This window comes from Anolis carolinensis, chromosome 3 (genome assembly GCF_035594765.1).
Source record: "Anolis carolinensis isolate JA03-04 chromosome 3, rAnoCar3.1.pri, whole genome shotgun sequence".
Classification (NCBI taxonomy): Eukaryota; Metazoa; Chordata; class Lepidosauria; order Squamata; family Dactyloidae; genus Anolis; species Anolis carolinensis.
Genome location: NC_085843.1, coordinates 237112201 through 237132549, shown reverse-complemented (window position 1 = coordinate 237132549; position 20349 = coordinate 237112201). Strand labels below are relative to the sequence as shown.

General features: G+C 41.3%; 2 protein-coding genes across 3 annotated transcripts in view; one reads left to right on the top strand and one right to left on the bottom strand.

Annotated features, from left to right (window-relative positions):
- The first annotated feature begins 7551 nt into the window (after positions 1-7551).
- Positions 7552-13639, top strand: sft2d3 (SFT2 domain containing 3). The gene has a single exon (XM_062976399.1). The coding sequence runs from the start codon at positions 7604-7606 to the stop codon at positions 8252-8254; it is 651 nt and encodes a 216-aa protein (XP_062832469.1). The 5' UTR covers positions 7552-7603; the 3' UTR covers positions 8255-13639.
- Positions 13640-13745: 106 nt separating this feature from the next.
- wdr33 (WD repeat domain 33) overlaps positions 13746-20349 on the bottom strand; it is a 66300-nt gene continuing 59696 nt past the window's right edge. For both annotated transcript variants that reach the window (XM_003218388.4, XM_016992141.2), the window contains exons 20-23: positions 16154-16320; positions 15965-16045; positions 15025-15210; positions 13746-14387 (exon numbers count right to left, since the gene is read on the bottom strand). In XM_003218388.4, coding sequence (XP_003218436.2) covers positions 14158-14387; positions 15025-15210; positions 15965-16045; positions 16154-16320 — 664 coding nt within the window. In that variant the 3' untranslated portion in view covers positions 13746-14157. The remainder of the gene's footprint in view (positions 14388-15024; positions 15211-15964; positions 16046-16153; positions 16321-20349) is intronic.

Genomic DNA, 20349 nt, shown 5'->3' with positions numbered 1-20349 from the left:
ACATTTTTGCCAGTACAGTGTAAAGATCTTCCCAGGCCACCTCTAGCTTCTTCTTGGGTCTGTGATGCAACACCAAGACTTGGTCCCTGGTTTAGAAATTTTGGTGTCTTGCTTTTAAGTCACTTTGTTGCTTTTGGCGATGCTGTGCCATTCTCAGATTCACTGCTGCACTGTCTTTGATGGTACTGAGGTGTTGCTGTAAGTCTTGTACATAACTTACAATGTCCCGTTCCTTGATGATTTCTTGTCCAGTCCTTCCGAACAGCAACTCGAAGGCGGTTGGGACGCATACCCTCTCCTAAGTGATGCCTGCAGAACCCTTCAGGCAAGGGAGTCTTTTGTTGGCTATCCCTCCGCTGCCAACATTCAAATATGTAAGGCACTTCCAACTTGGTGCGTAGTAGAAGAGTCCCTTTACTTAATTATCTCATCAAAATGATAAACCGTCAAGAAGAGGTCAGGTTATCCGCTTACGCGAATATACTAACAAATAAGTAAATGACTGCTTAATCCTTCTTTCAACTTTTGTGACGTCTTGAATTATATTCAGGATACTGAGAAAGAGTCTTTATTTAAAGAGTAACAGTAATTTATTTATGGCGTTCTTGTGGCAAAAGCGTAATCGTTACAAAGGTATAAATGCTTAGTAGTTAAGAAACGTTTCAGTACAACTCTCCTTCAATCTTTTTCTTCATAAAAAGGAATGCGATACTACGTAAATACAGATTTTCGATTATCTTTAACTTATTCTTCTGACTGCTTCTGTCATGCCACGAGGAGGCAAAACATTATCTGCTGCCCTGTCTCTTTAAGATTCTAAAGGGGCGGAGCTTAGCCTTGGCTCCTGCCAGCCTGAAATGGCAGTTATTTTTTGTCAGTTAGATTTTGTCAGTTGGTGAGGCACTGGAAGTAAGTGTAGGAAGCAAAAAGGATCACAGAAATTCACGTCACGTTGGTACTGTATTCAAATTAGATTAAAAAGCCATAGACTACAGCAGGGTTCCTCAAACTTTTTAATCCGAGGGCCGGTCCACAATCCTTCAGACTGTTGAGGGGCCGGATTATCATTTGAAAAAAATACAAACAGATTCCGATGCACACTGCATATGTCTTATTTGTAGTGCAAAAACAACAACAACAACAACAATGAAAGAACAATACAATATTTAAAAATAAAAACAATTTTAACCAACATACATTTATCAGGATTTCAATGGGAAGTGTGGTCCTGCTTCTGTCCAATGAGATAGTCAAGTTAATTAGGGTTGTTGTTGTTGTTGTTGTTGTTGTTGTGTGCCTTCAAGTCATTTCAGACTTTGGGTGAGCCTAAGTCTAAAATGTATTTATTTATTATTTATTTATTTACTGCATTTATTTACTACATTTGTATCACACCCTTCTCTCTCCAAAGGGGACTCAGAGTGGCCTACAAATTATATGTACATACAACATATTATATTATTAGCATAGCACAATATTAGCATTATATATTACTGTATTGAACTATACCACTATACTGTAATATTATTAGTAATATTATATGTAATATATAATATATAATTAATATTATTATATGGTATTATTATTAGTGTTATATTGTATTTTCCGCCCCCTTGATCTGGTCATGTAAGTGTGATTTATTGTTATAATTGTATTATTTTACCTTGTTTAATAATGTGTGTTATGTCGTTATGTAACGTTTTGCTTTTATGACTGTAAACCACCCTGAGTCCCATCCGGGAGATAGGGCGATATATAAATAAATTATTATTATTATTATTATTATTATTATTATTATTATTATTATTATTATTATTACATTATAATATTATTATCAACATTATATGTATATACAATATATTATACTAGCTGTGCCCGGCCACGCGTTGCTGTGGCGAAGTATGGTGGTACAGTAGAGTCTCACTTATCCAAACTTCTAGATTATCCAAGCCATTTTTGTAGTCAATTTAATTGTCAAGATAATCCAGTTCAAATCAGATAATCTGTATCTTATAGGCAGTGTGGAAGAGGCCTAAGTGAGACCTAACTCTGCCTGTCCTCTGGGCTGAGTGGGTTGCTAAGAGACCAAGTGGGCAGAGCTTAGCCTTCTAACTGGCAGCAATTGGATAAAAAACAATTATTCCTCTCCCTCTAATTAGGACTTTATTTTTCTTTTCTTTTTCTTGTATCAACTTAGAGGCGTGGATGAGGGGTTGTGCTGTCAATTTTTGAGGTTGTGGGGCATTTAGTTTAGTTGTTTTGTCCGGTGCCATGATTCCATTACCTACACATACTAGCTGTGCCCGGCCACGCGTTGCTGTGGCTAGGAATTTATTTTTCTTTCCTTTTTGTTGTATGAACGTAGAGGCGTAGATGAGAAGTTGTGCTGTCACTTTTTGAGGTTGTGGGGCATTTAGTTTAGTTGTTTTGTCCGGCGCCGTGATACCATTACCCTTTATATATATATATATATATATATATATATATATATATATATATACACACACACACACATACACTAGCTGTGCCCGGCCACACGTTGCTGTGGCTAGGACTTTATTTTTCTTTTCTTTTTGTTGTATGAACCTAGAGGCGTAGATGAGAAGTTGTGCTGTCACTTTTTGAGGTTGTGGGGCATTTAGTTTAGTTGTTTTGTCCGGCGCCGTGATACCATTACCCTTTATATATATATATATACATACACTAGCTGTGCCCAGCCACACATTGCTGTGGCTAGGACTTTATTTTTCTTTTCTTTTTGTTGTATGAACCTAGAGGCGTAGATGAGAGGTTGTGCTGTCACTTTTTGAGGTTGTGGGGCATTTAGTTTAGTTGTTTTGTCCAGCGCCGTGATTCCATTACCTTTTTATATATATAGATTATAAAACTGAGGGCGGGGGCCAGGTAAATGACCTCGGAGGGCCGCATCCGGCCCCCGGGCCTTAGTTTGGGGACCCCTGGACTACAGCAATAGAGAAAGCCATGTCAACATTGCATTGAAGTCATCTCAAAGATACAAAGAATCCAATCATTACAAGACTTTATACTCTGTGGCAATATCTATCCAGAACTGCATAGACTTAAAGATTTCTTTCCTCACAAGAGACTTCACAGTGGCAACAAGAGGAAAAGAGATCAATTTTGTCTATTAATAAAATATTTTTTTTTCACCAAATACAGTCTCCAATCTGTCCTTCGTGCTATGGTTCCTTCCAGTTCATTTAGTTGAGCATGGAGGCAGAACAACTTCTCTGACCACCTTTCATTTATGTCCTCCCTGACTCTTACTTACAACAAAACTATCATGACTCTCCAGCTAACTCCCTCACATACTGACTTCAACTCCCATAGAATGTTCAGTTGGGTTTTTCTTTTTTTCTTCAACTGCCATCCTTGACTCTCTCATCTTTCAAATCTTGGCACCCGCTCATTTGCATACGACCAATCAGGTCGCTCTTATGCAAAATAGCTCCTCCTGGTGCTGCTGCTCCCTGAGAACCACAAAATGGCTGCTCACACGCCAGCCCTATAAGGTAGGTCAAATCCCAACATCAACAAACATATTTAAAAACTCTACATTATAACTAGGCATTTCGTTACATATGCCCCTTCTCTTAAAAAATATTGCTGGAGGTGAGATTTTAATCTCATCGAAAGCAATATGCAACATCTATATCTAATAAAATAATTGCAAATTAAGTTTACACTAAAATAATATACATAAGCATTAAAATACTTATCATGTTTCACGTTTACATGGTCATTAGTCATCGAATAACCGTAACCCATTTTTTTACACCATCATGCATAAACATACTTTGTATACTTTACCACTTGTTATCTCCTTTGGACTGTTCACCCTCCTGTTTCCTATTCAATTGTCTCTTCTTGGAATCCTGGATAGAGCGTCTGCTATAATGTTATCTTTCCGTTTAATGTGAATTACATTAAACTGATAATCTTGTAACATTATGCTCCATCTTACTAATGTACTGTTAGTACTTTTTACTTGGTTTAACCACCTTAGTGGGGAATGGTCTGTGTATATTGAGAACTCCCTTTCCCAAAGATAGGGTTTTAATTTATCAATGGCCCAAATTATGGCCAGACATTCTCTTTCAATCACTGCCAGATGTTGTTCCCTTTCTAACCACTTTCTGCTTAGATATAAGATGGGTCTCAAATATCCATTTGTGTCCTTTTGACTTAATACAGCTCCTGACCCTGTTTTTGATGCATCAGTGGTAAGTATGAAAGGCTTAGAAAACTCAGGTACAGTAGAGTCTCACTTATCCAACACTCACTTATCCAACGTTCTGGATTATCCAACGCATTTTTGTAGTCAATGTTTTCAATACATCGTGATATTTTGGTGCTAAATTTGTAAATACAGTAATTACTACATAGCATTACTGCGTATTGAACTATTTTTTTCTGTCAAATTTGTTATATAACATGATGTTTTGGTGCTTAATTTGTAAAATCATAACCTAATTTGATGTTTAATAGGCTTTTCCTTAATCCCTCCTTATTATCCAACATATTCGCTTATCCAACATTCTGCCGGCCCATTTACGTTGGATAAGTGAGACTCTACTGTACCTTCAATACCGGTCTACTCATCAACACATTCTTTAATATATCGTATGCACCGGTACTCTCCTGTGGAACCTCTCGATATGTAAACAGGAAATGTAGCTTCTGATCCCATTTGTTCAGGTTCCTCTGCACATACGTTTTGATCATGTGGTTGAGTGTACCATTGAACTTTTCAGTCAAGCCATTCATTTGTGGATGGTATAGGGTGGTGGTCAGATGCTTAATGCCACATGCTCGGAGAATTTCTTGCATCAGCTGTGACATAAACGCAGTCCCTAGGTCCCTCCCTTTGTTCACTGTGGAAATGCTAAGCGTGAGCAGTATCCAGCCGCAGTGGTATATCCTGCAGTTTCATTTTGTTCTTCGGTGTCAGGTCCTGAGGTATTTTCTGAACCACTCTCAACATGTACTCTACTCCTTGCAACCACATTAACACTGTTACAATGTTTAGCGAGGTCATTGCCTATAAGAATGGGCACTTCTAATTCTTCCATGACTCCCATTTGCCATTTTCCCTCATACTGTTGTTATATTATGGGGATCCCCGCTAATGGCACTTCGAATTAGGGACTGTGGATTCCCAATTCGATACTTCCTGTTTGTTCTGATTTTACCAGTTTAGCTTGGATGAGGGTGACTTCAGCTGCTGTACCTCTAAGTCCCATTACTTCCCCCTTATTTACTCCATAAAGTCACGGCTGAAATTCTCCTTCACCCTCCCACACTTTTAGCACTTTGGCAGCACTCTCCATTGGGTTTTTATCTTCTGTAGGCTGTTTTGCCTGCTTGACCACTTAACAGATTTAGGAGGGGTTGCTGGTCTTTTCATGTTAGTTTACTTTGGGCACACTGATTCTTTGTGTCCCTCTTGTTGACAGTTAAAACAGATCACTCATCTTGTGGCTTTGAAAGAAGGAGAGTCCTGCCTCGTTGGGTTGGCGTTGAGACTTCCAACTTTTCCTTTAGGCTGCCACGTAAATGAACCATCCTTTTTGCCTCATGAACTTCTAAATCTAGGCAAGTCCTCTCAAAACTAGCAAGATAGGCCTCCATATTGTCTCCTTTCTGATATTTTGGGAACTGTTTTGAATCTGATGAGGTAAATTCAACGGTGGCAGTAGGATTGGGGAGCCCTGCCCTCATCTCCGCAACTTTCATCTTTAACTGCAACATTTTTTCCTCATGGGCCATTCTAGCTTGCTCTCTTTCAATTTCATGTTCTCTCTGTTCTGCCTCAAGCCTAGACAACTGTATTTTTTCTTCAATCGCAACTCTTTCCCTTTCAGTCTGGCTGTTAGGAATTGTGGGAATCAAAGTCCAAAACACATTGAGGGCCCAAGTTTATCCATGCCTGATGTACACTATAGAATGAATGAAGTTTGACATCTCTTTAACAGCCATCTCTTTAAACAGCCATAGTTCTACAAGGTCTGCCGCCTGCCCTGCCCAAGAGAGCTGGTGCCTTGCCAAACTACAAATCCCAGGGATTGACAGCATTGAGCCATGGCAGATAAGACGGTGTCAAACCACATTAATTCTACAGTTAAGAGCAGTTGTCCAGCCTCAGGGATTCTGGGAGGAGAAGTCAAAAACAGTCTAAAGAGGCACTCAACGTGTTGTCGAAGGTTTTCAAGGCTGTGCGTTGCTGTGAGTTTTCCGGGTTGTATGGCCATGTTCCAGAAGCATTCTCTCCTGACATTTCACCCACATCTATGGCACGCATCCTCAGAGTTTGCGAGGTCTGTTGAAAACTAGGCAAAGCGAGTTATATATCTATGGAATGGCCACCTTGATTAGCACTGAAAAGCCTTGGGGATTCAATGACTGGCTGCTTGCTACCTGGGGGGATCCTTTGTTAGGAGGTGTTAGCTGGCCCAGATTGTTTTCTGCCTGGAATTCCCATTTTCAGAGTGTTGGTCTTTATGTACTTTCCTGATTTTAGGTTTTTTTTTTTAAATACTGGTAGACAGATATTGCTCATTTTCATGGTTTCCTACTTTCTGTTGAAATTGTCCACATGCTTGTGGATTTCAATGGTTTCTCTGTGTAGTCTGAGTGTCTGACATTGTGGTTGTTAGAGTGGTCCAGCATTTCTATGTTCTCAAATAACATGCTGTGTCCAGGTTGGTTCATCAAGTGCTCTGCTATGGCTGACTTCACTGGTTGAATTAATCTGCAGTGTTTTTCATGTTCCTTGATTTGTGTTTGGTCATTGCTGTGTTGGTGGTCCCTATGTAGACTTGTCCACAGATGCATGGTATATGGTAGACTCCTGCGGAGGTGAGGGGATCCCTCTTGGCCTTTGCTGAATGTAGCATTTGTGGGATTTTCTTAGTGGGTCTAAGAAAAGAACACCACTCAGAAGACAGAGGAATTCCAGACATGAATCAATCAGGGCCAGCTAACACTTCCCAACAAAGGATTCCCAAAAGCAGTAAACTGCCAGAAATTGAAGCTGAAGGGCTATTCGATGCTAATCAAAATAACCAATTGTAACATTTATACCTGCCTCAAACAGACAAGAGCTCTTTCTCCCACCCTGGACATTCCACAGATATATAAATCCCACTTGCCTAGTTTCCAACATACCTCACAACCTCTGAGGATGCCTGCCATAGATGCAGGCGAAACGTCAGAAAAGAATGCTTCTGGAACACGGCCATACAGCCCGGAAAACCCAAAGCACCCCAGTGATTCCGGCTATGAAAGCCTTTGACAACACGGTCTAGAGCAGGCATGGGCAAACCGGCCTTCCGAGTGTTTTGGACTTCCAACTCTCAACTACTGGCTGTTCGGAATGATGGGTGTTGAAGTCCAAAACACGTGGAGGGCTGAAGTTTCCCCGTGGCTGGTCTAGAGAATCACCCAATATTTCTCTACGAGGAGGGGAAGGGCGAAAGCCACGTGACGACACAATAAGCGTCTCCTTAGCAACCACCCGGAAGCGTCGGAGTAACCGCTTATCAACAACGGCGGTCGCATCCGGGTATTTCCGAAGCTCAAGATGGCGGATCTGAACCGGCAACTGCAGGAGTACTTGGCTCAGTCCAAGGGAGGCGTTGCCGGCGGTTCGGCGCCTGCTTCGGAGCCCAAGAACTCCCCGCGGGAGGAAGCGGAGAAGCCCGCCTCGGGCCTGGGGGCCTGGCTGGGCCGGCTCAATCCCTTCCCCTCCTCCGCGGAGGCATGGTCGTTCGGGGCCGAGCCGGAGCCGGAGCCCTGGCTGCCGACGGGCCTGTCGCGCTGGCAGCGCCTCCTGGGGAGCGCCCTCTGCTTGCTGCTGGCCGCGCTCTGCTTCGGCCTGGCCGCCTTGTACGGCTCGCTTCTGCTGCTGAGGAAGTTCGCGCTGCTCTGGTCGCTGGGCTCGGCCTTCGCGCTGGGCGCCGCCGCCTTCCTGAGGGGCCCCAGCCGCCTCCTGGGCGAGCCCGACCGCCGCGGCCTGGCCTTGCTCTACCTCGGCTCCGTGGGCGGCACGCTCTACGCGGCCCTGGCCCTCCGCAGCACCTTGCTCACCACCCTGGGCGCCGCCGTCCAACTGGCGGCCGGCGCGGCCTACCTGCTCTCCTCGGTGCCAGGCGGGGCCGCGGGGCTGCGCTACCTGGGAGGCTTCCTGGGTGGGTTTGTGAGGCGCGGCGTGTCAAAAACGCTCCCCGTGTGAAGGCCCAGCCTTGGGAAACAGACTTGTGCCCTTCTTCAGAAGGATATGCCCTCGAGTTGGGCCCTGAAAGCTTCTTACAGTGTATCCTGTTCGTCTGAAGAGACCAAGGATCAAGGAGGAGCTAAAGAGTACTACTATGTTTTCTTATTTCTACACAACACTGTTTCGACCCGACTGTCCTCAAGTTGATCACAGAATGTTTCTGACTGGGTATCCTGTCAGTTTGACAAGGCTAAGGATAAAGGAGAAGCTAAAGAGTATTGCTAAATGCTTTCTTATTGGTGCACAAGGCCATCTAGACCAGCCAGTCCTCAAATTGATCCCAGAAAGCTTCTGACTGCATATCCTGTCCGTCTGAAGTGACCAAGGATAAAGGAGAAGCTAAAGCGTATTACTAAATGCTTTCTTATTGATGCACAAAGCTATCTAGACCCAACTGGCCTTAAGTTAATCCCAAAAAGTTTCTGACTTGTATCCTGTCAGTCTGAAGAGACCAAGGTTCAAGGAGAAGCTAGAGTACTACTATGCTTTCTTATTTCTGCACAAGACTGTCTAGACCTGACTGTCTTCAAATTGATTGCAGAATGTTTCTGACTGTGTATGCTCTCAGTCTGAAGAGACCAAGCTAAAGAGTATTACTAAATGCTTTGTTATTGCTGCACAAGACTGTCTAGACCAGTGGTTCTCAGCCTGGAGTCCCCAGATGTTTTTGGCCTTCAACTCCCAGAAATTCTAACAGCTGGTAAACTGGATGGGATTTCTGGGAGTTGTAGGCCAAAAACATCTGGGGACCCCAGGTTGAGAACCACTGGTCTAGACCCAACTGTCCTCAAGTAGATTGCAGAATGCTTCTGACTGTGTATCCTAAAGAGACCAAGGATGAAGGAGCAGCTGAAGTGTATTACTGTGACTATGTTTTGTTATCAAACCATTCAGAGGAAGACTTGAGAAAGGCATTTGGTTGCAGCATAAACAAAAAAGGCATCTGCACAAGGCCATCTAGATCTTATTGCCCTTAAGTCCGTTCCAGAAACCCTCTTACTGTGTATCCTGTTGGTTTGAGGAAATCAAGGATAAGGAGGCAGCTGAAGAGCATCGCTATGACTATGCTTCCTTGCTGTGTTTTTCAGAGGAAGCTCAGAAAGGCATTTAGACTCAGCATAAACAGAATATTTACAAGTTGGAACTGTACACAACAGCAGCTATAACTAGACGGGGCAATTAATTTCTGTAGTTGGACCCAAGTTCTAGGCAGTGGTATACTGGGCCCAAATGCCCTTGGTGCTATTTCTCTCCCAGTGGCACTTCCAACTCTAGGAAGCTGCAGTAAACAATGAGGATGTTGTTTGTTTCTGTTTCCTTCTTAGGCAGCTGCACTGAACCGGATGGGTGTCCTTAGGATTTTTTCCCTACCTCTTGCTGCCGCCTATTTTTCACTTAAAACATCTGGGTAGAGCATAAAACTGTAATCTTCTAATATTTCCCAAATGTATCTTTTGAAGTAATGCTGTTTATCAAGTGGTTTGTGGAAATAATTAAAAATCACAGTGTTCCAGCTAGCTAGTAATTTTTCCAGTATCAGACAGCAACAGTTGTAATGGAGGCTGCTTAGTCCACTATAGGAGTATTGGCAGCAATGGGATCTATTTTGAATCTGCTAGCAGTTGCTCTGGGAAATTTCTAGCAGTTGCCCTTCTAAACATTTTTAAAGGGGGCAGATGCTTGGTTAATGTATTTCCAGCAGTTTCTGAGCCAGTGCAGGGTCATGCCTCCTTTCCAACAATTGTGATGTATTTCTATTCAGCCCTAGCATTCCTGACTACTTGTACTGCCTTACTGAACAGCATTGAAACAAAAGTATTTTCTTTATCCCAGAACAGACTAATCAGATGTCTGACCTTTCACCCAAGATTTCCTTTTTAGGCAGTGACTGTTATGTATAACAATATTTAAAAGTTTTCTCAGACTACAAAAGTTAATGCAGTCTCAATTCAAAGATACGCACATTATAGATATACAGAATTCTTCCATAATGGTTTAAACTCTCATTTTGACATTTTGAAATTTACCAGCCATATGAAGAAGCTATGCCTGAACATATTAAAATCGTTTGGTTTATGGGATTATTCCTATAAATTGTGGCCATGAATTTTGTCATAACGTACTGTACATATTACAATCCCTATCACCCCTCACCAACATAGCTAGTAATGAGGAATTTTGAGTTGTAATCCAAAACAACCAGAAGGCCACAGTTGTTCAGCTTTCATCTGATTGTTGCTCTGAATGGCATTAGACTGAAGACTGTGCTGAGGTTTAATAACATTAATGCACAATGTGTTTAATATATCAAGATTATCAAAAATCAGGTTGTTATTTTGTCAGTTCAGTGATAGTATGTGAATTTCATTCTACAAAGCCACTTATATGTAGGAGAGCTATAAATATACTAGCATTTTATATTGCAGATAGCTTTGAACCTAGCCTTTAAAGTAGCCTCATGTGTCTTCATTATTTTTCATGATGTCATTTGAAATCAGCACTCACCAATCTACAAATTAGCTGTTGTTGGAAGGAGTACAATTTCCAGAGTTCATTTTAACAATTTAAATACTATATACTTTTGAATTTCTATTTGCTTGTAATTATTCTTATGTGCAAGTTGCTTCAAGTTCAAAAATATATTATTGAATGGACATGCTGCAGTATGTTAAACTGAACATGCTGCAATATGAATATTAGAATTATTCCATGTTTAGCTGTCACATCAGTGCAGGATCTAAAGCAGGCATTGGCAAACTTTGGGTCTCTGGGTGTTTTGGACTTAAACTCCCTGAAATCCCAGCCATCTTACTGGCTGTTAGGAATTATGGGATTTGAAGTCCAAATTTGCCAGTTTCTGAGCTAAAGTGAATATTTTGGAAGGCAGCTAGTATTTAAATAGATTATTTGGTCATTGGTGTAGATAACAAGGCAGAAATGGGCATCCCAATCCTTCACACATTTATTCAAACTAAATTATGATGATTCAATTATTTATAATTAATGCACAGGAGTGTGAGCAACTTGTGGCTTTCCAAATATTAGATTGCCATTCTTGATATTATTTGCAGTTGTTTGTGCTAGAAGGGCTGCATGTTGTCCGCTCCTGCTTTAGGGTGTATGTTAGGTTATGTCAGGATATGTTAAGCTTGGACTAAAATGTTAAGCTTTGCACTAAAAAGAACACTGCCAAATAGACTGTTACCTGCTGCAATCTAATATGTAAGAGGATGCTCTTATTTTTTCTATGACTTACATAGTGTTTGAGATAAACGAAGAGATTTTAAAAGCATACTTTGACTTAAAAGAGATCTTAAAACCTTGCAATATTGGGGCCTTTTTAATGGAATATACCTAATTTTAAAAAAGTGAACTGATTTAAATTCTGATTTAATTATTTCAGAAGAAGATAAGAAATCTTGCCTGACAGAAGGGGGTTGAACTAGGTGGCCTTGGTGCTCTCTAGGATTCTTTGATATATCATATATATAGCATATCTAATGGCTTTAATGAAATATAATGGAATTTATTTTAAACACTTTAAAGTTGTAAGTTTGAGTGGCAATCCATACACAATACGTAATTTCTTCTTTATTGCAAACAACATTGGGAGGCAGCTGTAAAAGTTGTTTTGCCTACCCCTCTCTTTTCCTGAAGTTAAGGGAAGCATAACCATGCTTAATACTGACTAGAATTTCCCATATTTAGGATTGAAATACTTTATGATATGTATTCAGCTCCTTTGCTGCAGGCTGGTAGAGATATTTACCATGGAATTGTGGTTGTAGTGATAGGACTTTGCTCTTGGAAAGAACAATCAGGCAGGCATTATTTGAACAAGCTTTCGAAATCTTTACTTTCAGGATCAATATTACCTCCACACTGACATAGGAAAAAGGGTTTTAGGGATTTCTTTCTTGTAAAATCTTCCTTCGAGACTTCATACAGAAAAAGTCAAGTTTTTTTTTCATCTTGGGGTGAGGGTGTATATCTGAAAAGTTACCAAAACGTGAAGCAAAAAATAAATCTTGAGTATTTGGAATGCAATGTGTTTCCTGTAGTTAGAACTGTTGAATTTGGCTTTAAATTGATTTGTGTTATGAAGAACACATATCAATAACATAAAATAAATTAGAAAGATACAGTTAGCTATGGATCACTGTGCTTTATCCACATAACACGTAACTTTTCAAAATTGGGTTGTTGACAATAACAGATTGACAATTTTTGAGACTTAATTTGGTTTTTACAAAGCTTTATATTGCTAGAATGGAAATTCAAATCTGCTTGTTTCATTTTTGTGGGATCTGAGCTAATCTGACTTTATATTGCACTAACTAACTGGTAGTTTGAATATTTGTTCAATACATGCTCACAGGTGAATTGTGCTACTTTTAGTATTCAAAACAGTTCGCTTCCTTCAATATTTTATTTATGTTCCTAAAAACACCTGCTAGGTTATTTAAGATAATTATTCTTCCCTGTGCAAGCTATCTTCTAAATTTTACATCTGGTCATTGGTATCTCATTCTCTTCACAAAGGCTTAGCAACTATTTAAGCAGTCTAGAAAATCACTAAGGCTGCAATTATATGTGCAATTGTTGCAGTTTAAATCATTTCTGACTTATGATGACCCTAAAGTGAACTAAGTTTTTTTAGCAAGATTTGTTCAGATGGAGTTTGCCTTTGCCTTCCATTGAGGCTAACATCAGAATTTTGGAAAACACACCTCAACTAAGATCATTTTATTACAAGATATTAAAACACAGTACTTTAAAAAATCTTTAAATTTAATCACATTGCCTGAATCTGCAGAATGCACTAAGTTGTACTCAACTACTGCCTTCTTGGCTGTATGTGAATTTTGCTGAAAATACAAATTAAAATAATTTTAAATGGACTTGTTAAATTACTGTTTCAGAAATCACAGTGTTAAGGCCTTTTTCGAATTCTGAATGTTACAAATGTGAATATTCTCTAATGTAAAGACTGTTTGAACTGTTTGCATTAGGGCCGATACACATTTTTGTAGGTGGATGGAGGCCCTTCATTGTATTTGTGTATGTAAATCAACTACGCAATCTTTATGAACAATTTAGTTCAGAGTGCCTTATCAAACCTTAAATTAGCAATTTATATATGTCCAAAATCTTCCAGTGGAAATTCCGATTATCCATCATTTTCCAGAACACGTGTGGATGTCTCCTAGCTCTGTAGCTATTGCAAGAAAAAGAGCTCCCATGAATGAGGGCAAAAAGGATTTTCATCCACATAACTGCTAAATATGTGACTGAGCTTATGAGGCTTATTATATTCTTCTTCTAATATAACCCGTTTCAAGACTTATGGTCTGTGGCTGTGTATATATTACATGGAAATTACCACACAAGTGTTTTGGGGGAAAAGATTTTCTAGTGAAAGCATGTATATAAAAACCACACACTCCCGTTTGTTAATTTTGGACAAATTGCATTCTGTATTCATACAAAAACAACTTAACTTTTGCCTGACAACTGTACATATATAGAAACAAGTTCTTTTGGACATGAACTGAAATCTGTGGAGGTGTTCCTTGTCTCACAACACTAAAAAAATTCCAGCTTTATCTTCAAATATCAATGTTGGAAATGGAAGTGATGAGGGATTGGGATGGTAAGGAGAAAGAAAAAGGTAGTTGTGATGGCATTACTAGCTGGCATTTAATCTTTGAAAGACCTTCTTAGGAACTAATGCACATTCATTTATCTCCATTTAAGAGTCCAGTTTGTGGGACAGCAGAATTACTTCGTCAATGATTCTGCAACATCTGTATTTAAATACTGTCCTCAAAAGACTGGGTTTTTCCCAGTCATGACCTCTTCTATCGACCTCTTCCGCCACCTCTAGAGCCTCCTCGCCTTGCCTGGCTTGAGTTCATGTTATTTCCTCTTCCCCAATTACTTCCACTTCTCCCTCCTCTGGGAGGATTACTGCCTCCTGGAGGTCCCCCAAAGGATTCTTCTCTGTGATATCCATCTTGATGCTCTCCATCTAAAGAGCTAGTTCTCCCAGACTTTGACATTCTTTGGGAAGGTCCTGACTTTCCACGCCCTAGAATAAAAGCACAAAGACAACTAAAACGAGAAAATGTAAGAGTAATATTTTGGACACCTACACAACATTCTGCTGTCAATCAGAGTAAAATCTCTAGTGGACTGCACTGCAGAGCAAAACCAGTCTGCTTGCTCAGTGAATATGGATTTTATGGGGCATCTAGTCTAAATTCTTACCATGCTGGACCTCCTGCAAAATGATTATTCAACCTCTATTCAAAGACCTCCAAAGAAAGAGTCAACTGCTGTATGAAGCAATTGGTTCTACTACCAAATAACTCTTATATGTAAACAAAAAGTTATTCCTCATATTTAGCCGGAATCTCTTTTCTTAACAGTTTGACCCCACTGTTTTATTTTCTAAACTTCCATTTTCCACACGACATTACTTCAGGTGTTTAAAGATGCCAATCTTACCCCCTTTCCATTTTCCCTCCAAGTTAAACATATCCAGCTGTATTTCACCAGATCCTCCATTCTGAGGGAAGATAGGTTGTTACAAGCATTGCAGAATAAATAATATTTTGTTTAATACAACAAAAAAGTGTTCAATTTTCTTTTAAACTGGTATTTTTTACTAGGATGTAAAATGAAAAATTATCTGAAGGGGCAATTTTCAAGGAATTGTGTTTTACCCTTTGGTCTCTCCTCTGGAGGCCCTCCTTGCATTTCTACTTCTCTGTGGTCAGAGGTTCCTGGTCCATCGTGCCAGAGTCGCTTTCGAGGTGGCAGTGAGGCTATGTCCATTCCCTGGAGCGAGGAAGAACGCTCTCGACCTCCTGGCGAGTGACCATCATGAGGAGGATGATCTTGTCGGGGACCTGATTAAGAAGAGATCAAGCTACAAATTTAGCCTACCCATGTAATTGCTTATTAACAGTCATTCTGCCAACACCTTTAGTAGAAACATTATGTAATAATGAATTTTTAATGAGATGTCTTCCTTGCTGTTTTTTAGTTTTCACAATTCACAACAAAATACATTTAAAATGCTGAACTAATTTATGGATAGAAATAAACTGACTAGGACAGCCTGCTTTTTGTTTAATCTGTGGCACAGATGGCCCCTTCTGCTTTTATCATACTGAAAATCAAGGTTAGAAATCACATGGAAACATAAAATGGGTTTCGGAGATTAGAAAAAGAACAGCTCTTAAGGCAAGATAATCCATTTATAGGTGCTGGAGGATGTTTGCGAGAGGATAACAGAATGATAACAAGGCTTTTTAGAGTTTGTTGGGTGGCCTGGGCAGTGGACGCAACTTAAGCTTGAAGTTGGGAAAGGACTGGGATGGACATGAAGAAAACAGTTTGTAAAGTGCTCACAAAACTGATGGGAAATAGTTGGCAGGCTCATTCTACAGAGAACTGGAAGAGGAAAGGATATTTGGAGAAGCCTTTTGAAGCGGTTTAAAACAGTCCATTATGGAACTCAGATATTAAAGAACAAGCCAGTATTAATCCAGTTTATGCAAGGTATGGAGTTTTGTTAGAAATGAATATATACAAGAAAGAAAGATGATACAAATGTTTTAACTCTTCCCTTTAAGTCCACTATTCAGAAAAAATTTCAACCTGGTTCTCGATTTCCATCCATTCGACCTCCTTCAAAGTGAGGAAACTCATCTGGAGTAGGAAGCAAGCCTTTTCGTCCCCCTATATAAACAAACAATTATAGGAAATGAAGATGTTGACAGAGAGGTTTTAAGAATTCCAATGATCATTTTTAACTGACCAAAAATGAATGCAACAAAGCATTCTTACCTCTTGGTGTACCACGACCACGTCCCCGGCCACCATGATCTCTTCCTCTTGAATTCTCATCTGCTGAGTCAAAATTTTCTTCTGGCACAAAATCATCAGATCCAGGGAAATTTTCCCTTGTCCTACTTCCTCGGCCCTCATGTCTTGAAGATGTGCCTCTCCTAAAGCTGCACCAAAGGGAATCCATATAGATGTTTGTGCTATATAGAATTTTATACTGACAAGGAATACAATATAAAATTTAACTTCTTTTAAGAAGTTTACTTAAAAACAGTGTCTGTGCTTGTTGGTATATGCGAGTGTATTAATCTCTACTGATGAGCAGAAATCAGAAAGTGGGATTTTCAACCAGTTAAATATATTTCATTTAACTGATTGTTGGATTCCAACAGATAAAGCATTCATATTTAAATGAATGAAAATACTGATAACTTGATTTAGGGCATCTTTGAAAGGATTCTTAAAAGAGCATGAAAGTTCATAATTTATTTACCTTTAAATAAAGGGATTACTGAAATCTTAAAAAGAACTCTTTGTAATAGCATTATTTGTAATTCATGTAAAATGTATGCCACTATGTATGTTTATATTTATCCCTTCCAAACATAACTAGAAACTCCAAAGATACTACCTTTGTTTATAATGGACGTGAACAATTGCTGGTGTTGGAAAAGGCTTCTGAAGGGCCACATCCAGTGTTGCAGCTCCCAAATTTTAAGTTAAGAGGAAGATTGGGTTTTTAAAAACTTATCCATGGCTATTAACTAAGTCAGTTTACTGACTTTAATTAAAAACAAGCAAGTTAAACTGATCATTTTAAACAGCCTAAATAATTTCTTTTCTGACAAAATACACTCGGGGACTGCAAAACCAGCTTTATGGTAGCAATAAAAAGGGAACAACGAGGTATTGTTAATTTAATACCATCCAGAAAATGAAGGCTACGCCTCCCCATGAAAGAAAGTGCCCCTAGCCCATTTCTCTGGTGGATTTATTGGATGCTCTCCAGTTGTTATTTACCCCGCTATCACGACTAATGAACATGAACTGGAGTTATTGTCTAAAACATCTGGAGGGCATCAAGATCCCTACCATTTCTTTGTGCATATGTGTATGTCTGTTCAAGTTGCTTATCAATGCATAATGGCACTATGGATTTCACAAGTTTCTTTTTAAGGCAAGGAGCATACAACTCCTCTGTTACGTCAGCTCCACTGGCTGCCAGTCTGCTTCCGAGCACAATTCAAAGTGCTGGCTTTAGCCTATAAAAGCCCTAAATGGTTCTGGCCCAGCTTACCTGTCCGAACATATCTCCCTCTATGAAACATCTCGGAGATTAAGATCATCTGGGGAGGCTCTGCTCTTGATCCCACCTCCCTCGCAGATGCGGTTGGAGGGGATGAGAGACAGGGCCTTCTCAGTGGTGGCTCCCTCCCTCCCTCCTGACCTTTAGGAAAAAACTGAAAACGTGGAAGTGAGACCTAGCTTTTCATTAATCTATCAGTGCAATATGTGAATTTGTAATGGTGCAACAATAAGTATAGGTTGCTTACCTGTAACCGTATTTCTTCGAGTGTTGATCTGTGAAATTCGCACATATGGTTTACCCAATGCGCCTGCGCAGATTTCGGAACCTTCTAGAAGCTTTAGATGAAACTTTTTTGGCGGAGGCCCCGCCCAATCTCCCCATAGTATAAATATGCTTATAGGCGGGGCTACGCCTCAGTTCTCCGCCGCCGACAGCAGCTGAGAAAACGAGGCATGACATCAGCGGGGAGGCTGGGCGGGGCTGTGCGAATTTCACAGATCAACACTCGAAGAAATATGGTTACAGGTAAGCAACCTATACTTCTTCTTACGTGTTGTCTGTGAAATGCGCACATATGGTGACTAACAAGCTACCAACCTGGAGGTGGGTCATGCCACGCAGGAAAATAGCACCGCTCTGCCGAAGGCTGCATCACGTTTGGCTTGGATGTCCAGCTTGTAGTGGGATACAAAGGTCGATGGGGATGACCAGGTGGCTGCTTTGCAGATATCTTCCAATGAGACACCCCGAAGAAAGGCTTGAGAGGTTGAAAGGGACCTGGTGGAGTGCGCCGCCACATGGGATGGGGGGTCTTTACCTGCTAGCTGGTAGGCTAAACGAATGGTAGATGTGATCCAGACAGCTAGACGTTGTGAGGATACAGGTAAGCCTAAGGTGTCGTTCCTATATTTAAGAAAAAGTCTGGGTGACTTCCTGTGGGCGGCAGTCCTCTTGATGTAAAAAAGCAGTGCCCTCTTGACGTCTAAGCAATGGAGAGACATTTCCAGAGGAGTGGACGGATTTGGAAAAAGTGCGGGAAGAACAATATCTTGGCACATGTGGAAACGAGACACTACTTTGGGTAAGAAGGAGATGTCTGTTCGGAGGGTCACTTTATCATCCGAGAATCTGATGTAAGGGGCATCGACCCTGAGGGCTGTAATTTCACTTGCTCGTCTGGCGGAGGTGATTGCCACCAGGAATGCAGTTTTCCACGAAAGATGGGCCAGGTCGATGGACGACATGGGTTCGAAGGGGGGTTTTGACAACTGTGACAAAACCAATTCTAGGCTCCATGATGGGGGAGGCAGGGAACTGGGTGGATAAGTATTTTTGTAACCTTTTAGGAATAGACGGAGCAGAGGGTCCTGAAAAAGTGACGGTTGTCCTGCCTTTCTCCTAAACCAGGATAGGGCCGCTGCATAACATTTGATAGATGAGAGTGACATCTGTTTGGAAGAGAGATGAACAAAAAAGTCAAGTACCGTCGAAATTGGAGCTGTGAAGGGGTTACTTCCAGAGGGGGAAATAAAATGTTTGAAACGAGACCACTTGTAAGTATATGATCTTTTAGTAGACGTTTTTTGAGCTGCAAGGATTATAGCACGGACGGCGTCGGAGAGGTGAGCTGTGGTCTTATCCTCCATGCCGTTAACCGGAAGGATGGTACGTCCGGGTGTCTGACCAGGCCGTTGTGGACCGTGAGGAGGTTTGAACTGTTTCTCAGATGAATATAATCGCCCCGTGATGCCTCCAGGAGTGTTGCGAACCATGGTTGGCGTGGCCACCAGGGAGCGATCAGAATACAATTGGAGTTGTCCGACACAATCTTGGCGACCACTCTGGCTAGGAGTGGAAGAGGTGGGAATGCATACAGAAGATCTGGTACCCATGAGAAGAGGAAAGCGTCTCCTAGGCATCCTGGGGATGCGTGAGGGCGCATACGTGCGCAGAACCGAGGACACTGTGTATTCGCTGGTGAGGCGAAGAGATCTATCGTGGGAGTCCCCCACCGGCGAGTAATGAATTTGAATTCCCTGCGATGGAGGTGCCACTCGTGGTTGTTTAGAGTTGTTCTGCTCAGGGAGTCTGCCAACACATTGTGCACCCCTGGTAGGTGAATTGCCACCAGGAAGACATGTCTCTGAATGCACCATTCCCAAATTCGGGATACGATGGAGAGGAGAGTCTGTGAGTGAGTCCCTCCCTGTTTGTTGACGTAGAATTTTACTGTAGTGTTGTCCGTGATCAGTTGGACGACCCTGTTCTTGACAAGGGGGGCGAAGGATTTGAGGGCTTTCTCCACCGCCAGGAGCTCGAGTGCGTTGATGTGGAGACTGAGTTCTATGGTTGACCAGTGGCCGTGTGCGGTCAGGTCCTGGAGGTGAGCGCCCCAGCCCTGGGAGGATGCATCCGTTGTCAGTGATACAGACCTTTGAGGAGAGTTGAACGGGAGGCCTGAGCAGACATTGTGTTCCTTTATCCACCATGCGAGAGACCTCAGGATTGCTGGTGGAGGGGACAGAATGCGATCCTGACGGTGGAGGAGCGGGTTGAATTTCCGTACAAACCAATTTTGGAGGGGCCTTAGGCGCAGTCGTGCGAATGCGGTGACGTTTGTGGTGGACGCCATATGGCCTAAGATGGACTGGATTGACCAGGCAGTGCCCTGGCCATAGTGGCATAGCTCTGTAATCATAGTCTTCAGGTTTAGGAATCTTTCTTGTGGTAGAAAAGCCCTTTGAGCGTTGGAATCTATAATGGCACCAATAAAATTGATGCGTTGAGTGGGTAGGAGGTGGGATTTTTCTTGGTTGACAATGAGGCCTAGAGTCTGTAAGAGAGATAGGGTGAAACGAATGTCAGATTTTAGTTGGTCTCTATAATT

Bases quoted from the DNA above. Each gene is read 5' to 3' on its own strand.
- sft2d3 (XM_062976399.1), top strand. From the start codon at position 7,604: ATGGCGGATCTGAACCGGCAACTGCAGGAGTACTTGGCTCAGTCCAAG.